The sequence below is a fragment of the Canis lupus genome, chromosome 17 (assembly GCF_011100685.1).
Source record: "Canis lupus familiaris isolate Mischka breed German Shepherd chromosome 17, alternate assembly UU_Cfam_GSD_1.0, whole genome shotgun sequence".
In the NCBI taxonomy this organism is placed as follows: domain Eukaryota; kingdom Metazoa; phylum Chordata; class Mammalia; order Carnivora; family Canidae; genus Canis; species Canis lupus.
The window spans coordinates 29,148,368-29,164,499 of record NC_049238.1 but is presented as its reverse complement, the minus strand read 5'-3'; the positions used below and the strand labels follow the sequence as shown (position 1 = coordinate 29,164,499).

At 39.3% G+C, this 16,132-nt stretch overlaps 1 protein-coding gene and 1 non-coding gene across 4 annotated transcripts in view; both read right to left on the bottom strand.

The window, feature by feature from the left end:
* CRIM1 (cysteine rich transmembrane BMP regulator 1) overlaps positions 1 to 16,132 on the bottom strand; it is a 184,877-nt gene that overhangs the window by 36,392 nt on the left and 132,353 nt on the right. For 2 of the 3 annotated variants that reach the window (XM_038561254.1, XM_038561255.1), the window contains 4 exons: positions 13,803 to 13,931; positions 5,536 to 5,692; positions 2,288 to 2,409; positions 917 to 1,126 (listed from right to left, as the gene is read on the bottom strand). In XM_038561254.1, coding sequence (XP_038417182.1) covers positions 917 to 1,126; positions 2,288 to 2,409; positions 5,536 to 5,692; positions 13,803 to 13,931 — 618 coding nt within the window. The remainder of the gene's footprint in view (positions 1 to 916; positions 1,127 to 2,287; positions 2,410 to 5,535; positions 5,693 to 13,802; positions 13,932 to 16,132) is intronic. The other variant, XM_038561256.1, reaches the window with a different exon arrangement.
* On the bottom strand, positions 8,943 to 9,083 carry LOC119864041. The gene has a single exon (XR_005372837.1). It is a non-coding gene; the product is annotated as a U4 spliceosomal RNA (small nuclear RNA).

The following is a 16,132-nucleotide window of genomic DNA, read 5'->3' as shown; positions in this document are numbered from 1 at the left end:
CAGGAATGGCCAGAGGAGAAGTAATTAGACTCTGAAATCTAACACTACATATATTCCAACATTAGAAGAGATCTGATGCAAGATCAGTAGACTTCACTTCTTCCTGGCCTTCTGACACACTATTTGACTTTGGGTAAGAGAGTTAGTATTTCCGTGTCTGTTTTTCAAATGAAAAACTGCCTGAGTGCATTTTTCTCTAACTCAAAATGGCCTGTACAGAGGAAGAAATAATGGATAATAAGACTATGTTGAGCTCCTTGGATGAAAGGCAGTAGATGAGGTATTATGGTAATAATTACTGTTATTGACAACCGTAATTCAGACCCCCATGAGTTATATAATCTGGTCTGTTCTTCTAGCAACTTCTCTTGATTACCATCATTATGATTTTAAATGCTTGGGATGTGTGGTCACTCTAAATATCTCCATTTGGCAAGAGTACCACAGAGCCATTGATTTAAAAAAGGGCAAAAGCCACAGACTTTAATAATTCTCTCCCTTTCAAATATTCCTTTATAAATAATAAGCTTTTATGTAATAAAGTTAGCATCTATCCCCTCCAATTAACTAAAACCTCAGCCTTAATACATTATCTGTAAAATGGAGAGCTGGAGTTTAAGTATACTAGGTCTGCAAACCTTTATAAAAATACAGTTCTAAGACCAATATAATTGAATAAACCTTAAAAAAGCGAGGAGAATCCTTTTAGGTAAGTTTTAGCATTTTCTCTGGTTTCTGGCAAATCACTGACAGCACCTGGCTGATTCTGTGGCTAGAGATGACAAAAGCCACAGAGAACTGAAATGTGCTCCAGGGGTCATCACCTGCATGTCCCCCAGAGTCACAGATGTAATGAGGCCCTGCAAGGCAGAAGTCATTTGCTTAGGGAGCACACACGATGGCAGCCAGCTTTTACCTGAACATGACGGGCAGCACTGTCCGGGATGAATGGTGGGGTTGCCACAGGCAGGCACCGGGCAGGTGATCAGAGCACACATTTCCCGTCCATTGTGACAGTAGCATTCCCGGCACCCATCATGCCAGCTTTCCTCATTTTTATGATGATGGCCATCCATGGACAGACATGTGCCTGACAGGACAGGTGGCCCGGCTGAAGCAAGGACCTCTGGACAGACAGAAGGCAGCCTGGTAAAGAAGCAGCTACTGCACAGGAGAAACAGCCTGTAGTAGTGTCCTCACAGGTGATGCAACCCAGCCACCAAAAATCACGTGTACAAAGGACAGTTTATGACACGGGAAAGGCTCTTGGTAAGAATTTAGGTTAATACGCTCTCAACTTTGAAAAAAAGAAAAATAGGAAAAAAACCTGCAAATATGTGTCTCTCCTCTCGATGGGATTATAGTTCTTACCCCATTTCACGCCACATCCTCATGGCTTACACAGTAAACAAGAACTGATTTTACAGCAAATGGTACATATATGTTTAATATATGCAGATTAATCACTCTAGAAGTCACCCAGAGGGGAAATCCTGGGGCCTCTTGAATCTAACAGATTTTTGTTCAGTGGCACACTTGAATCAGTGACTAGATTTTTGTTTACTCTGATCCCTAACACACTGCTAAGGGTGGTAATTGCTTAACTTCCCCAAAAATATGACAAACTTTAAGGATCATTTATTTCTGAACCTGTGGATCATTCTGGCAACTAAAACATCCTGCATCCTGGGGTAGGTAGCCAGGCTGGAGCTGGGGGAAGGGCAGAACTGGCAGTTAGGGTGCACGCTCATGTGGCTTCAGGGAAGTCTTGAACAGGGAAGTCCCAGACAAAATGTATGCCCAGGATTCGTGCATATGTAGAGACGTAGGTTGGCAGGTGCTTATTCAAAAGTTTAAATTCCCACAGAAAACTGCATTACCAGAAAAGAGTTAAGCAGGCTGCTTAGCCATGCCTACCCGCATAGGCTCTGGAAAGGGCTCTCTGCTGCATCAACTGTATCAAGCCACTGCTAGACAGAAGCAGACTCTACGAAGGTCATGATAAAGGTCCTTTAGGCTAACGTTCCTAAGACGGGTAAAAATGAAGAGCTGCAAAGTCACTAATTTGGTCAAATGTGCTTGTCCATGATATGCTTACTTTAAGTTCTATTCTGAGCTCTCATTCTAGTGAGATGGAAGGAGAAGGGATGGACCCACAGAAAGTGACATTTGTGTCTCAGTAGACAATCATCAATGAAATGGTTTCATTTACATTATGTCCTCCTGTTTCTGAGCCCTGGCTGCTCTGAGGGGGCGGGGGGAAGAAGGGTCACGGGATCACACTTACCTCTGCACTTGCAGATAAGACAGCCATGACTGTCCTGCTGGAAACCCAAGGGGCAAATTTTACTGCACAGGAGCTCTGGGCATTTCTTGCAGCGACAGATGTTACAGCCATGCTTATTCTTCCTGGGTAATTAAAATTTTGTCAGAGGTCAGAAAATCCAAAAGTCTCAAATGATATCCAAGCTCTCAGACCAAGGGTCATCAAAGTGATTCTACTATTAAGCAGGATGAATTGACTTATGTTCTCAAAAACTCGTGGACTGATGTGTAAGTAGCTCTCTGTGGCCATGACCACCACCCACCCAAGGCCAAGGGCAAGAACTGCCCCAGCACTACTGTGCTTCTGGGAGGTGACTGTCAGAATCCCAGTGACGTGGCTGTGGACTTAATTGAGGAAAAGTAGTACTATAGTATAAAAAAGATGAATGCAGAATTCCATGAATAGGATGGTGAAGGATATATTGCTGGTCAATACCGGAGGCCAGCATTGGGGCAAAAGTCCTCCTTTTGTCAAGGTAAACCTTCCTCCCAATCTTCATAATCTTTGAAGAATTTCAGACACTAGTAGAAATATTTTTTAAAAGATTTAAAAAATTTATTTATTTGAGAGAGAGTGAGTAAGCATGCAGGAGCAGGGGGAGGGGCAGAGGGATAAGCAGACACCCTGCTGAGAGCAGAGCCTAACTTGTGGGGCTCCATCCCAGGACCCCAGTATCATGGCCCCAGGCTGAAGTCAGACACTTAACCAATTGAGCCACCCAAGCACCCCACCAGTAGAAATATTAATGAATGCTTTGCTGAACTTAGAGCAGACAAAAGGAGAACCCAAGGCTCCACGGATCTGGGAATGCCAGACCAAGACTGATAAAGAATAAAAGCCTTGAGAAGCCCTGTGATCAAAGTTCACTCATTATTTCACTAGTTAGGAAAGAATAAACTGAACAAGGCTCCATACATGGGGTAGAAAGAAGCATGTGGGATAAAGGAGAAAGGCTGCACTTTCATAAACTAGAGTGCCTAAATTTTGTGATGGGAAAGATGATGTGAAATAAATAAATAGGTGCTTATGAAATATATCACAGCGGTTTAAGTAAAGATTTTTTAGGGAAAAAAAATTCTTAACAGACATTCCTGATTTTCTTTAAAAGAAGAATGTTACAGAGGAGCTCACTTTGTCTCCTGTCTACCAGCCACAGGATTGAGTCTACTCCTAGGCTCCACATCTCCTCTACAGGCTTTGCCTTACTTGGCTTACTGGGCCTCAGACAAGGAGGAGTCACTCTGTTCACCCTCAGGTTCATCCCAAGTAGTCCTAAGTGGCAACAGTGGTGTTCAACTAACACACACACACACACACACACACACCTGTTCTTTTTCATCGTGGATAAATTAAGGGACTCTGAGAGATGACAGCTCTCTGGGAAACCCTTGGTATACCACTGCCCAAGTGACAATTAAACTACAATATGCTAAGTGAAATGAGAATGGAGTGCTGGGGTCTACTTATTTATGTCAACATAACAAGAACAGAGAATCTAATGAATTATTCATACTCAGTCCAGCTATGTTATTTTTAAGCTTTACTGAGGCTTTACCTGATTTGTTTGTTCATTCATTTACATCTCCATCCATCCACCTGCCCACCCTCCCCCTTTTCTAAGTGTTTGCTGCACACAGAGAGGAACAATCCACTTAGCAGGTATGGATGGGGGCCCTGACCACTGCCGTCATCCTCACGCTCCCATAAGGTGGGTGTTCAACATTTCTTTCAGAGGCTGTCCTTGAAACACATATTCTAGCTGATAAAGTGCTCATTTGTCTACGGTGGTCTACTCGGTCCTCCCTAAATGTGCTTACTGACAGGAACATGACATGGACTCTACAGTCCTCTAAGAGACTTCTCTCCAAGGTGAAGGCTGGACTTGAATTCAGCCTTGATTCTGAGCTGTTATAATACTGCAGCAGGCAGTTATAGTCACTATGATGCTAATAACACTTTATTGTATATTAGGAGTAAAGCTGAGAAATAATATTTTTATTGGCTATCACAGTCATATTTTAGGATTAAGAACAGTGACAGTTTGTTAATTTGGCGACCTGTTAAAGGAGAGTGAGTGTTCCCAATTTATTCCCCTATCCCTGCTAAACTAGAATTCCTAAGAGGAACCATAAAAAATGGTAACTTTACAATGGTAGGCAAGAGATGATGAATCTAAGTCCCTTATAATTACTAGTACTACAAAATATATTAAAAATTCGAAAGGCGGATGGGGCACCTGGGTGGCTTAGTTAAGCATCTAACTCTTGATTTTGGTTCAAGTCATGATCTCAGGGTCGTGAGACTGAGTCCCATATCAGGCTCTGTGATCAGCAGGGAGTCCACTTGAGAGTTGTCCCTCTCCCTCTGCCCTTCCCCCACTGCTGCCTGCCTTTCTCTCCCTCTCTCAAATAAATAAATCTTCATTTGCCCCTCCCCCCACCTGTGCAGGTGCTCTATCTCTAAAATAAATCTTTAAGGAAAAAATGATAGGCAAGATGATGAAAGGTATTTTTTTGAAGGAACCAACTTAATACAAAGGCACAAATAGATGTTAATAGAGACACTAAACAAATGTCAAGTACTTTGTCCCCTGGAATAATCTAGATTTTCATGGAGTCTGGCTCAATGAAGAAATTTTTGAAAATAAAAGTCATGGTTCTTATCTCTAAGGAAATCCATAAAATGTACTACTACATGAAGAAAAAATATTATAAACTATAGACCAGCACCAAGATAAGATATTGAGGCATGGCAAGCAAGCACGCTCCGTGTTGCCAATAAGTGGCTGTCCAGTGATCTTGAAGTACACACTAAAGAAATCATCACTAAACCGTCACTGGGACAGTTATGAAGAGTTGTGGCACATACAGTACTAGGATCTCATGACAATTCCATGCCCCCCAGCAGTGTCCAAAGGCTTTTGCAATGAGGAAGTCTCACAGAGAGGCTCAAAGGACAGTGGTATAATCAAGGCTTTGGTCCATCTTAACAAAAGAGTAAGAGTAGCACTGAATCTTTATCTTTGGAGACACCCTCCTTTTGCTGCTCTCTGATTCACTGAACAAAGCAAGCATAGATACTCTGGATTCAGTGCATCATTGATCCATTCACACACACACAGACACGAAACAGCTAACAAAAATAAGTATGGACGTTTCATTAACTTACAGATAATTAAGAACAGATCTTCTGAATTAAGAAATACTTACAGATATCCAAATGGACAATACTTGTCACAGATTACAGGTCTGCATTTCTTGGGCCGTGGGCGGCACTGACAGATCTCACAGTTGTGGGCATCAGTCAGGAAGCCGAAGGGGCAGTCCAAAGTACAGCCTCGCTTGAGGCCCGAGCACAGCTCCTCCCCTGTGGAGACAAGCAGCGAGCCTAAGGTGCTGATGAATATCCTGACACTTCCATGCCTCCCCCTAATCTCCCGATCCTCTTCCACAGATGGAAATTTCTTACCTGTACCACATCATTAGGAATGCTTAAAAATTATAGAGGCACCATCCCACGGTTATCACAATGTAACTTCACATCTTGGTACTAATACAGAAAAGAATGCCCAGAAAAATAGATTTCTGAAGTGTATTCCAATCTGGTGCTAAAGAGCATGCTAGTAACTACTATTTGAGGTGTGGATGAAAATTGAGTGCTATTTTTTCATGAGATTTGTTCTTATGAGTTCCTCAAACTACTGATTACCATTTACTGTAAAAATATGAGAACTAGAAACTTACACCCAAACTTCATTATACATTTTACTCCTACTAAATGCTCACAGTAACATACATTCCTAAGTGTTCACACAATGTTTTCTCTTAGGAGCTTTAGATATTATCCTATAATACTGTATATTATATGCAGCCTAAAGGATTTTATACCCTTTCTTTAAAAAGAAACAAGTCTAATAACATGATATAAAGTGAAATAGTGAAATATTGTTTCATTTAGATATTTTTTCTCTCCAACTGACAGATACCCATATCTTTGGATAAACTTAATTGACTCAAAAGTGTATGTGCTAAAAATGTCTAATTAATGTTTATCCACTATTTGAAATGTTCTAACTCTCCTCTGTTAGAATTTGGAAAGATGTTTAACTGTCCTCTGTTAGTAACATTATTTTAGAATTTCAAAAAAGAAGGGGAAGAAGCTATGGTGGTGCGCAAAAGGAACTAATAGAGATATTAGCTTTGTAAGAGTCTTCTAGAAAGATTTAAAAAGGTGTGAGGTAGGAATTAACAGAGTAATGTAAGGAACACAAATGTTTAAGTAAGAAAAGCATGCTTGGTGGTATGCTAAAGCAACTTGAGGCTGTCTGTACTGAATGCAGAGTCTGAAAGTCAGTCAAATTTAAAGAAGCTGACACAGTGATGGCAAAAGTACAGCAATGTTTGATAACTGCTCCGCAAAGACTGGCAAGATGGGAAGCAGAGACTATTTTTGTCGGAATAATAAATGAATCTATATTTTATTTGGACACCCTTAAAAGCATAAATATTGTAAATAATGCATACGTTACCCAGAAAAACAGAATACGTGTCCCCTCCACACGCAAATCTTATAATCTAAAATTAAACCTTGAACTACAATTAATAGATGGGAAGGGTTCAGGTTTTACATAAATATTTTAAGATACCATCTTTTGTGAATCTTAGCTGGCAATACACGAATATTTAATTTGCTATCTTTTAAAGAGGAAAATGTGATTTATGGTATAATTTTCTACTTTGTCCTGATCATAAACCTTTCATTACACATATTTAATATAACCCTGTGGGTCTGTATCACACTGCGAAGCAAATGATTACTAATTTGCATCCTTAAAAGAGAAATTCTAAATGGCTCATTTAAAAATTTGTAATTATAGGACTTGAAAGGTCATCAGTTTTCATCTCTTTCCATCATTAAGGGATGATAAAGGAGGGAGAAGAAAGAGCCACATTTCTTTCTCTGACACTGAAATCGAAGTTGTGAACCCATTTTTCTATTCCATGAATTTTTAAGTCACAACACCAAGCAGATTATGTTGGGAAATAGAAGATAAAAACACTCTGACAACACCCCAAAGTCAGCATCCCTGGGGATTCAATTCCTTCAAACTTTTTGAGTCTGAGCACTTTGTGCCTTTATTTTTCTGGCCCTATCAAAAAGCTGTTTTTCCACAGACTTCAATCTAGAAGGGTTTTCACTCTTAAAGACAGTTGTTACCAAGTTGAAACAAACTAATAAAAGCTACATTTGTCTGGAACTACTCTATTTTGCAATGGAAGGAAATTTCAAACAAAGGCTGCTAACCTTTAAACAAATGAGAGGGTACTCAGGACAGGAGATACGCTATGCCACCTAGGGCAGGATGCTCTAATGTTATCCTGGCTTGGTACCGCTTGGCCTGCTGCGGGCCTGTCTCCATTCTGTTTCCCATCAGAAGGGGGCTCTAGAGTAGGGCCTTATTTTCTTTATTTATACAGCCTAGGTGCTAGCTACCGTGGAGTGAATGTTCAATAAACATTTGCTGAATGAATGAAGCAATCAATGTTCTTGCTATTTACTCCTCCACTCTCATCGAGGCTGCCATAGTAAGAGAAAAATAAGATGAAAAAAACTTACTTTGCTAGATTTAGAATCTTCTAAAATACTGGCACTTAACTAAACATCTCAAAATACCATCTTCTAACTCAGAAAGAAAGGATATTAAAGCCTTTTGGTCCTAGATCCTGATATCAATTACAGACTTTTCTTACTATAAGTGTATCATTAATTCAGGTGTTTACATCAAGAGCAGAACAAAGTAAAAATATCTTTTTTATAGGTGGGTGGGGGTTTATAAGTTTGTCTGAAAACCTTTAGTACATCACATGAGGCAGCATAAAAGAATGGTGTCCTTATGTTCATAATTTTTCAGCATTATGACTACTGCAATCTAAAAATGCTCTCTAATCTTAGGGGAGAATTACCATTGAAGAGAAAGTGATAAATAATTGCAAAGTACAAGGCCTGTGCAGCATAGTTGGTTGATAGTTTTGTAGTAACTCTCTGTTTACTCTAGAGAAAAAGTGTTGTTTGCTCCCAAGGCCAAAATATGACACAACTATATTGGTACTTTAGTCTAAGCGAGTACCATGTAACTGCATATGGAACACAATGTGACCATGTCCCTTGGGGCTGCATCACACTTCTGCTGCACCCTTCACACTCTTGGACACTGGCATTTCCCAGTTAAAAACATCAGGAAGGTTCTAAGACTATTAAATAAAGAAATGCAACACTACAAATGCTTGTCCCAATCTTGACTTTGGGCTTTAGTTATTTCTTTAGTTCTGAGTTATGAAAACATGGAGCCTGTTTGCCTGTATCTGATGCTGCAACCTTCTTTAGATGCTTGATTCATATACATATATTTCATTAAAAATAGGATGGCTTTTTCTTATTGCTACCATTAATTTCCTATGCCTGCATCAGTTTCTAAATAAAAACATTAATTCCTAGAATTACAGAATGTTAAAACTGGAAGAGAAGCTAAAAATAATCCAGTCAAATCCACTTGATTTAAAGGTGTAGAAAATAAGCTGCCAAGAGATGGAGAGCATTTAATTCACTGATGTCATTTACTACAGATAGTTCATTATAGTAAGCCAAAGTGTAGTATGTCTATCTGACAGCAACCAACATTTTTGGTTAAGTTTTCAATTAGCAATAATCGTGCCTCGGATAAACCTCATTGGCTACGATACTGCCACTGTGCAAAGCTAACATTTTTGGCTAACAAATGATATTATTAATAGTTTACATTGAGAAAGTGTTAGGTTACTAACAGCATACCTAAATGATTTTAGCTTTAACTTCTGTAGCTGTCGTACTTAAACATCTTCCTCCATATTTGTTTTCTTTATTCTAAATATGAGAAAATGACTCAGGAATAATTTAAATTCTCTGTATGCCTTTGATGCATTACTTTGCTGAGCAGTGTTATGTTACTTGTTACAGGTTAAAATAGCAAAGCTACAGTGTGTTCACACAAAAGAATATTTTGTCTTATACCTTCCATGTGGTTTTTGAAGGAGTCCTCAACACTGGGTTTTGATTTCAATCTTAAAGAGGTTGTGTAGAATATGCTTGGTTCTACTGCAATATCATGACAGCATACTGACATGCTAACAATGCTAGTCGAGGATAAAGTCCATTTTTGTCTTTTTCATATCCCTAGTTTGTGGCATATGGTAGGCAGTCAATAAATGCTAAATGAAAAAAGAATGAACAACAAAGCAATGAACAGGGAGAAATATTTATTGGGCACTGGTCTTATTTTAAGAAATCCTGATGCCAGTGGTCTATTTAAAAAAGGTCTAATCCCTAACAGAAAACTGAGGTATGTATGGTTAGGGCCACTGCATTTGTGAAATGGGCTCTGGCTGGATGCAAAATTTAGACAAACTCAGTACTTATCAAGTAGCTGCAATGGGAAAGAGAACATACTTATGCCATCTTTTAGTACAAGGAGGTTTGCTTTTTCTAAAACCAGGTGAAAGAGAACAGGAATATTTGATGATTAAAATTAAAAGGTAAAAGGAAAATTGTTTGTGTGAGGGTCCTTGGAGGACAGGAAGAACCAGAGGCAGGTTTGTGTTGGAACAAAGGAGGGGAAGCTGGGGGCTTTCCATAACAGCCAGCTTGAGCTGACTCAGAAATGGATGTGTTATAAAACAGCTATCATTTTCTGTAAACAGAGTAATAATTATCCTATGTCAGCTAGTAAAGCTAGCTTTGCATTCATTAATTTTGTCCTCAGAATAACCCATTAGTTAGGCATTATTATTTGCCCTTTACAGATGAGGACACAGAGGCCCAGAGTAGTAAAGCAACTTCTCAATGAGCTAGATGCAGGTTAGTCTGCAGCCAGAGCCTAGGAAGAGAGCTAGGTATGTACAGTGACAGGGATCTGACCGCTAAGGATCTGGAAGCTTGCTTTACTCACCTTCTAAAGGTGTGGCTTCCAAAGGTGTCCGGATTGCCAATAGATGGGAGTGAGAGCAGAATGCTCTATGACCAGACTTCTGTATGATACAAACTGACAAATGCTACTTGGTGTTTATTTATGTACTTAGGTATATAGTGGCAGCAAGTGACATGGCAAAAGATTAACCCAGGTCAAGAATAAATGCGATAAAATGCATACATGGTCAGAATGGCAAGAACACAGAAGGGGATCTCAAACAAGAATGATGTCCAATGGCATTCCCAATTCTGATGGCTTCTTGCTAATTCAGCTCAACCAACATCTGCTGAGTGCCTAGCATGACCCTGGGAAATGGGTCAGTTACATCGTCTGGTGTCAGCATGTGTCTGGGTTCTTTTACAGGACCAAAGCTTCCTTTTAATAGGACTTGTAAGGGGTGCCTGGATGGCTCAGTTGGTTAAGCATCTGCCTTTGGTTCAGGTCATGATCCCAGAGTCCCAGAATTGAGCCTTGCATCAGACTCCCTGTTCAGTGGGGAGTCTGCATCTCCCTCTTCCCCTCATCCCACTCCTGCTCTCTCTCTTGCACTCAAATAAATAAATAAAATCTTAAAAAAAAATAGGAATTGTAAATTACAGAATTTGATTTGAAATGGTGATACTTCATTAGTGTACTGGTTACAAGAAACTTTTTTCTTAGGGGGGATTTTGTATTTTATTCATGTTTGTGGCATGAATACCTAGTACAGTACCTAGAACTCAGCAGGTGCTCTATTATATGAAGCAAAATAAGAAAGGAAGGAGGAGGGCAGAAGACCAGAGATCCCTGCAAATAAAATTTGCAGATAATCAACAGGCAATAAAGATTTATATGTTAAAAAAAAAAAAACAGTGACACAAAATGCAACTGTCTCCTGTACATATCCCTTCCCACATGTTACTGAAGTGGAGGCACCAACAGGTAGTATGCATACAAGTTCCTGATACAAAGCCAGAAGGAACATTAAACACAAAGGCAGAACAGAATTTTCCTAATAGTCTCACTTTACAAAAAGTCAGTGATCCATTTTTGACTTGCTTCAATGGCAACTGAAGGAAAATTGTTTCTTTGGACTTAACTACAAAGGGTTCCTTGTGAAGTGCCAGGGGTCTTCTATAAGCATAATCATGTGGTGAAAAAGTTCCTAACAGCAAAGCCCAGGTGAAGGTGGTAGGCAGGGAGACCAGGCACAATGAAATCTGTATTTTTAGACTTCAAAAAGTTCAGAAAAAAATTTAGGTATGCTCCCATGATCAGAAAGATGTGCAGCTCAAGACAGTTGGGAAGTATTAAAATATAAACTCTTCAGAATATAATACCAATTATCTTGGTGTCAAAAAACCCGAAGTTGGCCAGTTAAGCAAACATGTGTAGGTGGCAAGCCAGCTCCCTAATGAAGTCAGCTTTCCAAGAGGTATGAAGCCAGGACAGCCCCGATGCGTGGAAGCTTATAGGACATTTAAAGACGGAAACAATCAAAGTCACAACAGCAGTTTTATAAACTCCGTTTTAGCACCAACTCCATCAGGCAAGCGGAGTGATGGTAATATGTAACTGAAAAAAACTGAATTACTCAACTTCTTTTTTGTGTCTGTCTTCTTCATCAGAGTATTCTTATAAAAGAAAGTGTTGGACAATTAAGGTTAAGAGGACATAAAGCCCAAGATAACTGATAAATCAGAAAGTAAGCATCTACCTACATTAAGTAATTCCAAGCCTCTGAGCCCAGGATAATTATACCCGGAGGGTCACAGAGAACCTGCTTATTATAGAAGGGTTGTCTATATTTGAGAGATCAGACAGAATGGAAAGAGATTTCAGAAAACTAAAGGAGGCCGCCAAATGTTAATTCAAAAGGGACAAAGGATTCTCAAACTACAGGAACCAAACTTGACATTCACAACTGAAAATTCTATGAAGAAAATGGTTAAACATGTGATTTGTGAGCTTTAGAAAGGAAAGCAATGACCAGCAGTAGCCAGTGTAGGTTCATGAAGAATAAGCCATGCCCCACTACCTTCATTTTATGCTTAAAATAGGGTTTCCAGCAAAAGAGCGCTGCAAATGTAATGTGTTTTCATTTCAGATGAGACACAGATGGAGTGTCTCAAGACATCCTTGTGGAGATGGAGCTGACATGTTGTTAGCTGAATAGCTTCACTAAGGGAGTGAGGATTATGGTTCAGGGTCATTGTGCAGGTAGGTCTTAAGTGCAATGGGGATCTGTCCTTGGTTCTGCACAATTTATTTCAGTTTAACAGTTTGGACGAGGACATGCAAATTATGCTTATCACATTATCAAGATTCAAAAATATTCCAAGTAGTTGGGAAATAGTTTAAAACTCTCAAGATAGAACACCTGGGTGACTCAGTGGTTGAGCGCCTCTACCTTTGGCTGAGATCATGATCCCGGGATCCTGGGATCGAGTTCCACATCAGACTCCCTATAGGAATCCTGCCTCTCCCTCTGCCTGTGTCTCTGCCTCTCTCTGTGTCTCTCATGAATAAATAAAATCTTAAAAAAAAAAAAAAGAAAAGAAAAAGAAACCCTCTCAGGATAATTTCCTGCTTAATTTGGCCCTATATTTGTATCATTTAAAAAAATATTCAAATACAAAATGAATGGAGAACCACCTAACAGATGATGTAAAAAGCACCCAGTGGTACTGTCTACTTGTGAACTCAGTATTACCCAACAATGTGAAACTCAAAGAGCTAATCTGAATTTAGGCCATACAATACCACTGCACTGATCAGACCAAATTCTGAAGTATTCTATATGTTTCTGGGCCAGACATTCACACAAAGATAGTGACCTATTAAGTATGTGGAAGATGGAAAGGACCAAGAAAGTTCTAAAAACTATGTCACATGTGGAATGGCTGACATGACTGAAGATATTTATTCTAGCAGAAGAATTGGGGGATTCAAAGTCATTTTAAACATGAAGAGCAATTCATTGCCCCCCCCCTCCCCCCCCCCCCGCCGGAAGCAATGCAATATACTCTATCTAAAGTTTCAGAGGTCATAGCCTGGAGACATGATTGGAATCTACATGGAAGAGAGCTGGGATCAACAGTGTGAAGCACATGCTAAGAATTATGGCTGCCACATGTAGTATGTGACACCCTTTATGCAGGTGACCACCTTGTCATTGTCATTGGATGATTCCAGCAACGGTGTTAGAGAGAGAGCCAACTGGGTGGTTGGAAAGATATGTACTCCAAAGACCCATGATGCGGCTGGACAGCAGGTAGTATCTGAATACAGTGAACATGAAAAGGAGAATAAAGGAGCACCTTTCTGCCCCCAAATGACTCTGTATTTGTTTGTGTTAAATACAAATTTTCTTTTCTTCTTTCAGGTTGCTAAAGGAATGTCATCAATAGGAATGAAAAAGATATTCAATCACATAATATGCTTTGACACTATCATATTAGGCCCAGAACAAAATGCAGTCTTCTGTAGACTTACTGTTTTTGCACTGACAGGTTCGACAACCATTGTGATCAAGTTTGAAACCATAAACGCAGTCCTTCTCTGTCAGCGTGCAGTTTGATAACTCCCCACATGCAGGTGGATCAATTGTGATGTACGTTGGCTCTAATAATAAAAAGAGAAAAAAAATCAATCAAACATATGATTACCTCTTAGATGCTATTCAATCTTTGAAATCCCACACTACAGTAAGTTGCAAAAAAAAAAAAATCAATCATTTAAAAAAAAATCAATCATTTTTATCAAACTCTAAACTTTTATACTTTCATAATGTTTTTAACCCCTGAAACAGAAAGATTTTTATTTAGATTTTTGAAAATCCAAGAATTCTTTTTCTTTACATTTGGGCTTGTCTGTATTTTTTTTGGTATCTTCACATAATACTTCTCCAATGGTCACCATCATAGAAAGCAGACAGAAGAGGTTAAATTAATTCCATTTAATTGTTAACTATTCTTCTATTTCCGCTTGATGTTTTCAGAGTTTATTTTCTATGAAAATCAGGACACAGTTTCCAACCTGTCAATTATCTCTCCATTTCATAACTCTTCTGAAATCTGGATTTCCTATCTTTTATAGGACAACCCTTCAATTACTACAGATGATATGTTGGATATAATAGTGACTAGGAACTTATCCTCAGGACCCAGGGCTTACAGGAGTGGCAGAGTCAGACACAAGCAGCCGGTCAGCAGGAAGAGTGAGCGGCCGTTCTGGGAAGAAAAGCATAGAAGAAACCAAGGCCAAAGGTGATGTGTACCTACCCTGTCATGCTAATAATGAAGATTTGTCCTAGGGAAGTAATTGCACACTTACATAAAGTGCATTATGGGTCTGTATGTTTATACTGCTCTTTATGAATGCCTTTAAGCTTCATCACACTCCAGGGAGACAAATGCTCTCATTTCCCCCATTTTATGGATAAGAAAATCTAGGATGGCACACTTGTTCCAGATCACAGAGTTAGTAGGTGATGGACTCAAGCCTCAAGCCCAGGCATTCTGGCTCCAGGGTCACAATCGTGGCCACCTGTGTAGTACAAAGCCCATCATAATGGTCCTTGTTTTGCAATGCAGCTAAGTGACAACTTATATAATGTAAGATTGTGGGAAGGGTGTCCTCAAAAGGAATAGGGCCACTGACATATTTATGTAGCTTCTTTTTAACCAAAAGATACTATGAACTTCTTCAGAGTAAGCTGGTCCTCACAATATCTTTGTGAGGAGCTAAGTACAGAATGTCTCTACCTATGTTTCCACAAATGGAAAATATGAGGTGCAGAGAGGGTGACTGGCTTATCTAAGTTTACATAGCAACCCAGTGGCAGGCTGGGAATAGAACAGAACAGAGGTTCCTGACCTCCTGTCCAACACTCTATCCATTAGTTCACACTGTCTTTCTCCAGTTTCATTTCCCGTTACCAGGGAAGAGAGACTAAAATAAGTGTTTTAACTGCCACTGCTAAGATCAAGAGTTCTACATTTTTATCCATCTGCTAAAAGAGGCCAATGATTCAGCCCTTCACAGGTAGCAGGCAACTATGACTTACTCAAGAGATGCTTTGATCAGCACTCTCCCTGTAAAAATACGTATTAAGAGGGTATAGGCACATTCTCTATTTTTATTGCAACACAGTTTGAAGAACATCTCCCTGAAATTTTTATGTGAACTTTCCACCGCTGTAAAATTTCTAATTTCTTTAAATCACTGACGTATCCTCTCTGACAGGTAACTGTAAACATCAAAAAGTAGTTTAAGTTTAGGCAAGTTTTAAGATGCCATGAATTAAATACAGCTGGGCTGCTTTCTGATATTCTCTTAAAATTTACTGTAAACATCTTTGGTTTGTGAACCTACATAGCTTTTCTTTTATCATTACTGTTATTAGTCACCCAAAATACTGATTCCATTTCAGCCTTTGGCCACAAGACAGACAATGTTTTGTCAACATTATTCTAACCACAAACGTAAGACAGAACAGAGGACTTGAATCACTTTTAAGGAACTACACTATGGATTATCCCAAAGACAAAGGAGTTAGGTATATGCTCTAGAGTTCTGAGAGCAAAAACCAGGGCTGGATTCTGAAATCCATGCTCAGTGCTTTAGGGAATGGCTTATGGGTAAAGAAGTGTTTTGAACATATCTACGTGGACCAAAGCTTTGTAGTCTTTACTGATATTTAAGTTCACAAAAAACTTTTGCCTTCAGAAAATACATTATGGAAAAATGTATTTGGGCAGATTATACCGATGCTGGAAATGCATAATAATCATAGGGTAGTGTAAAATTTTACTTTTAATGAA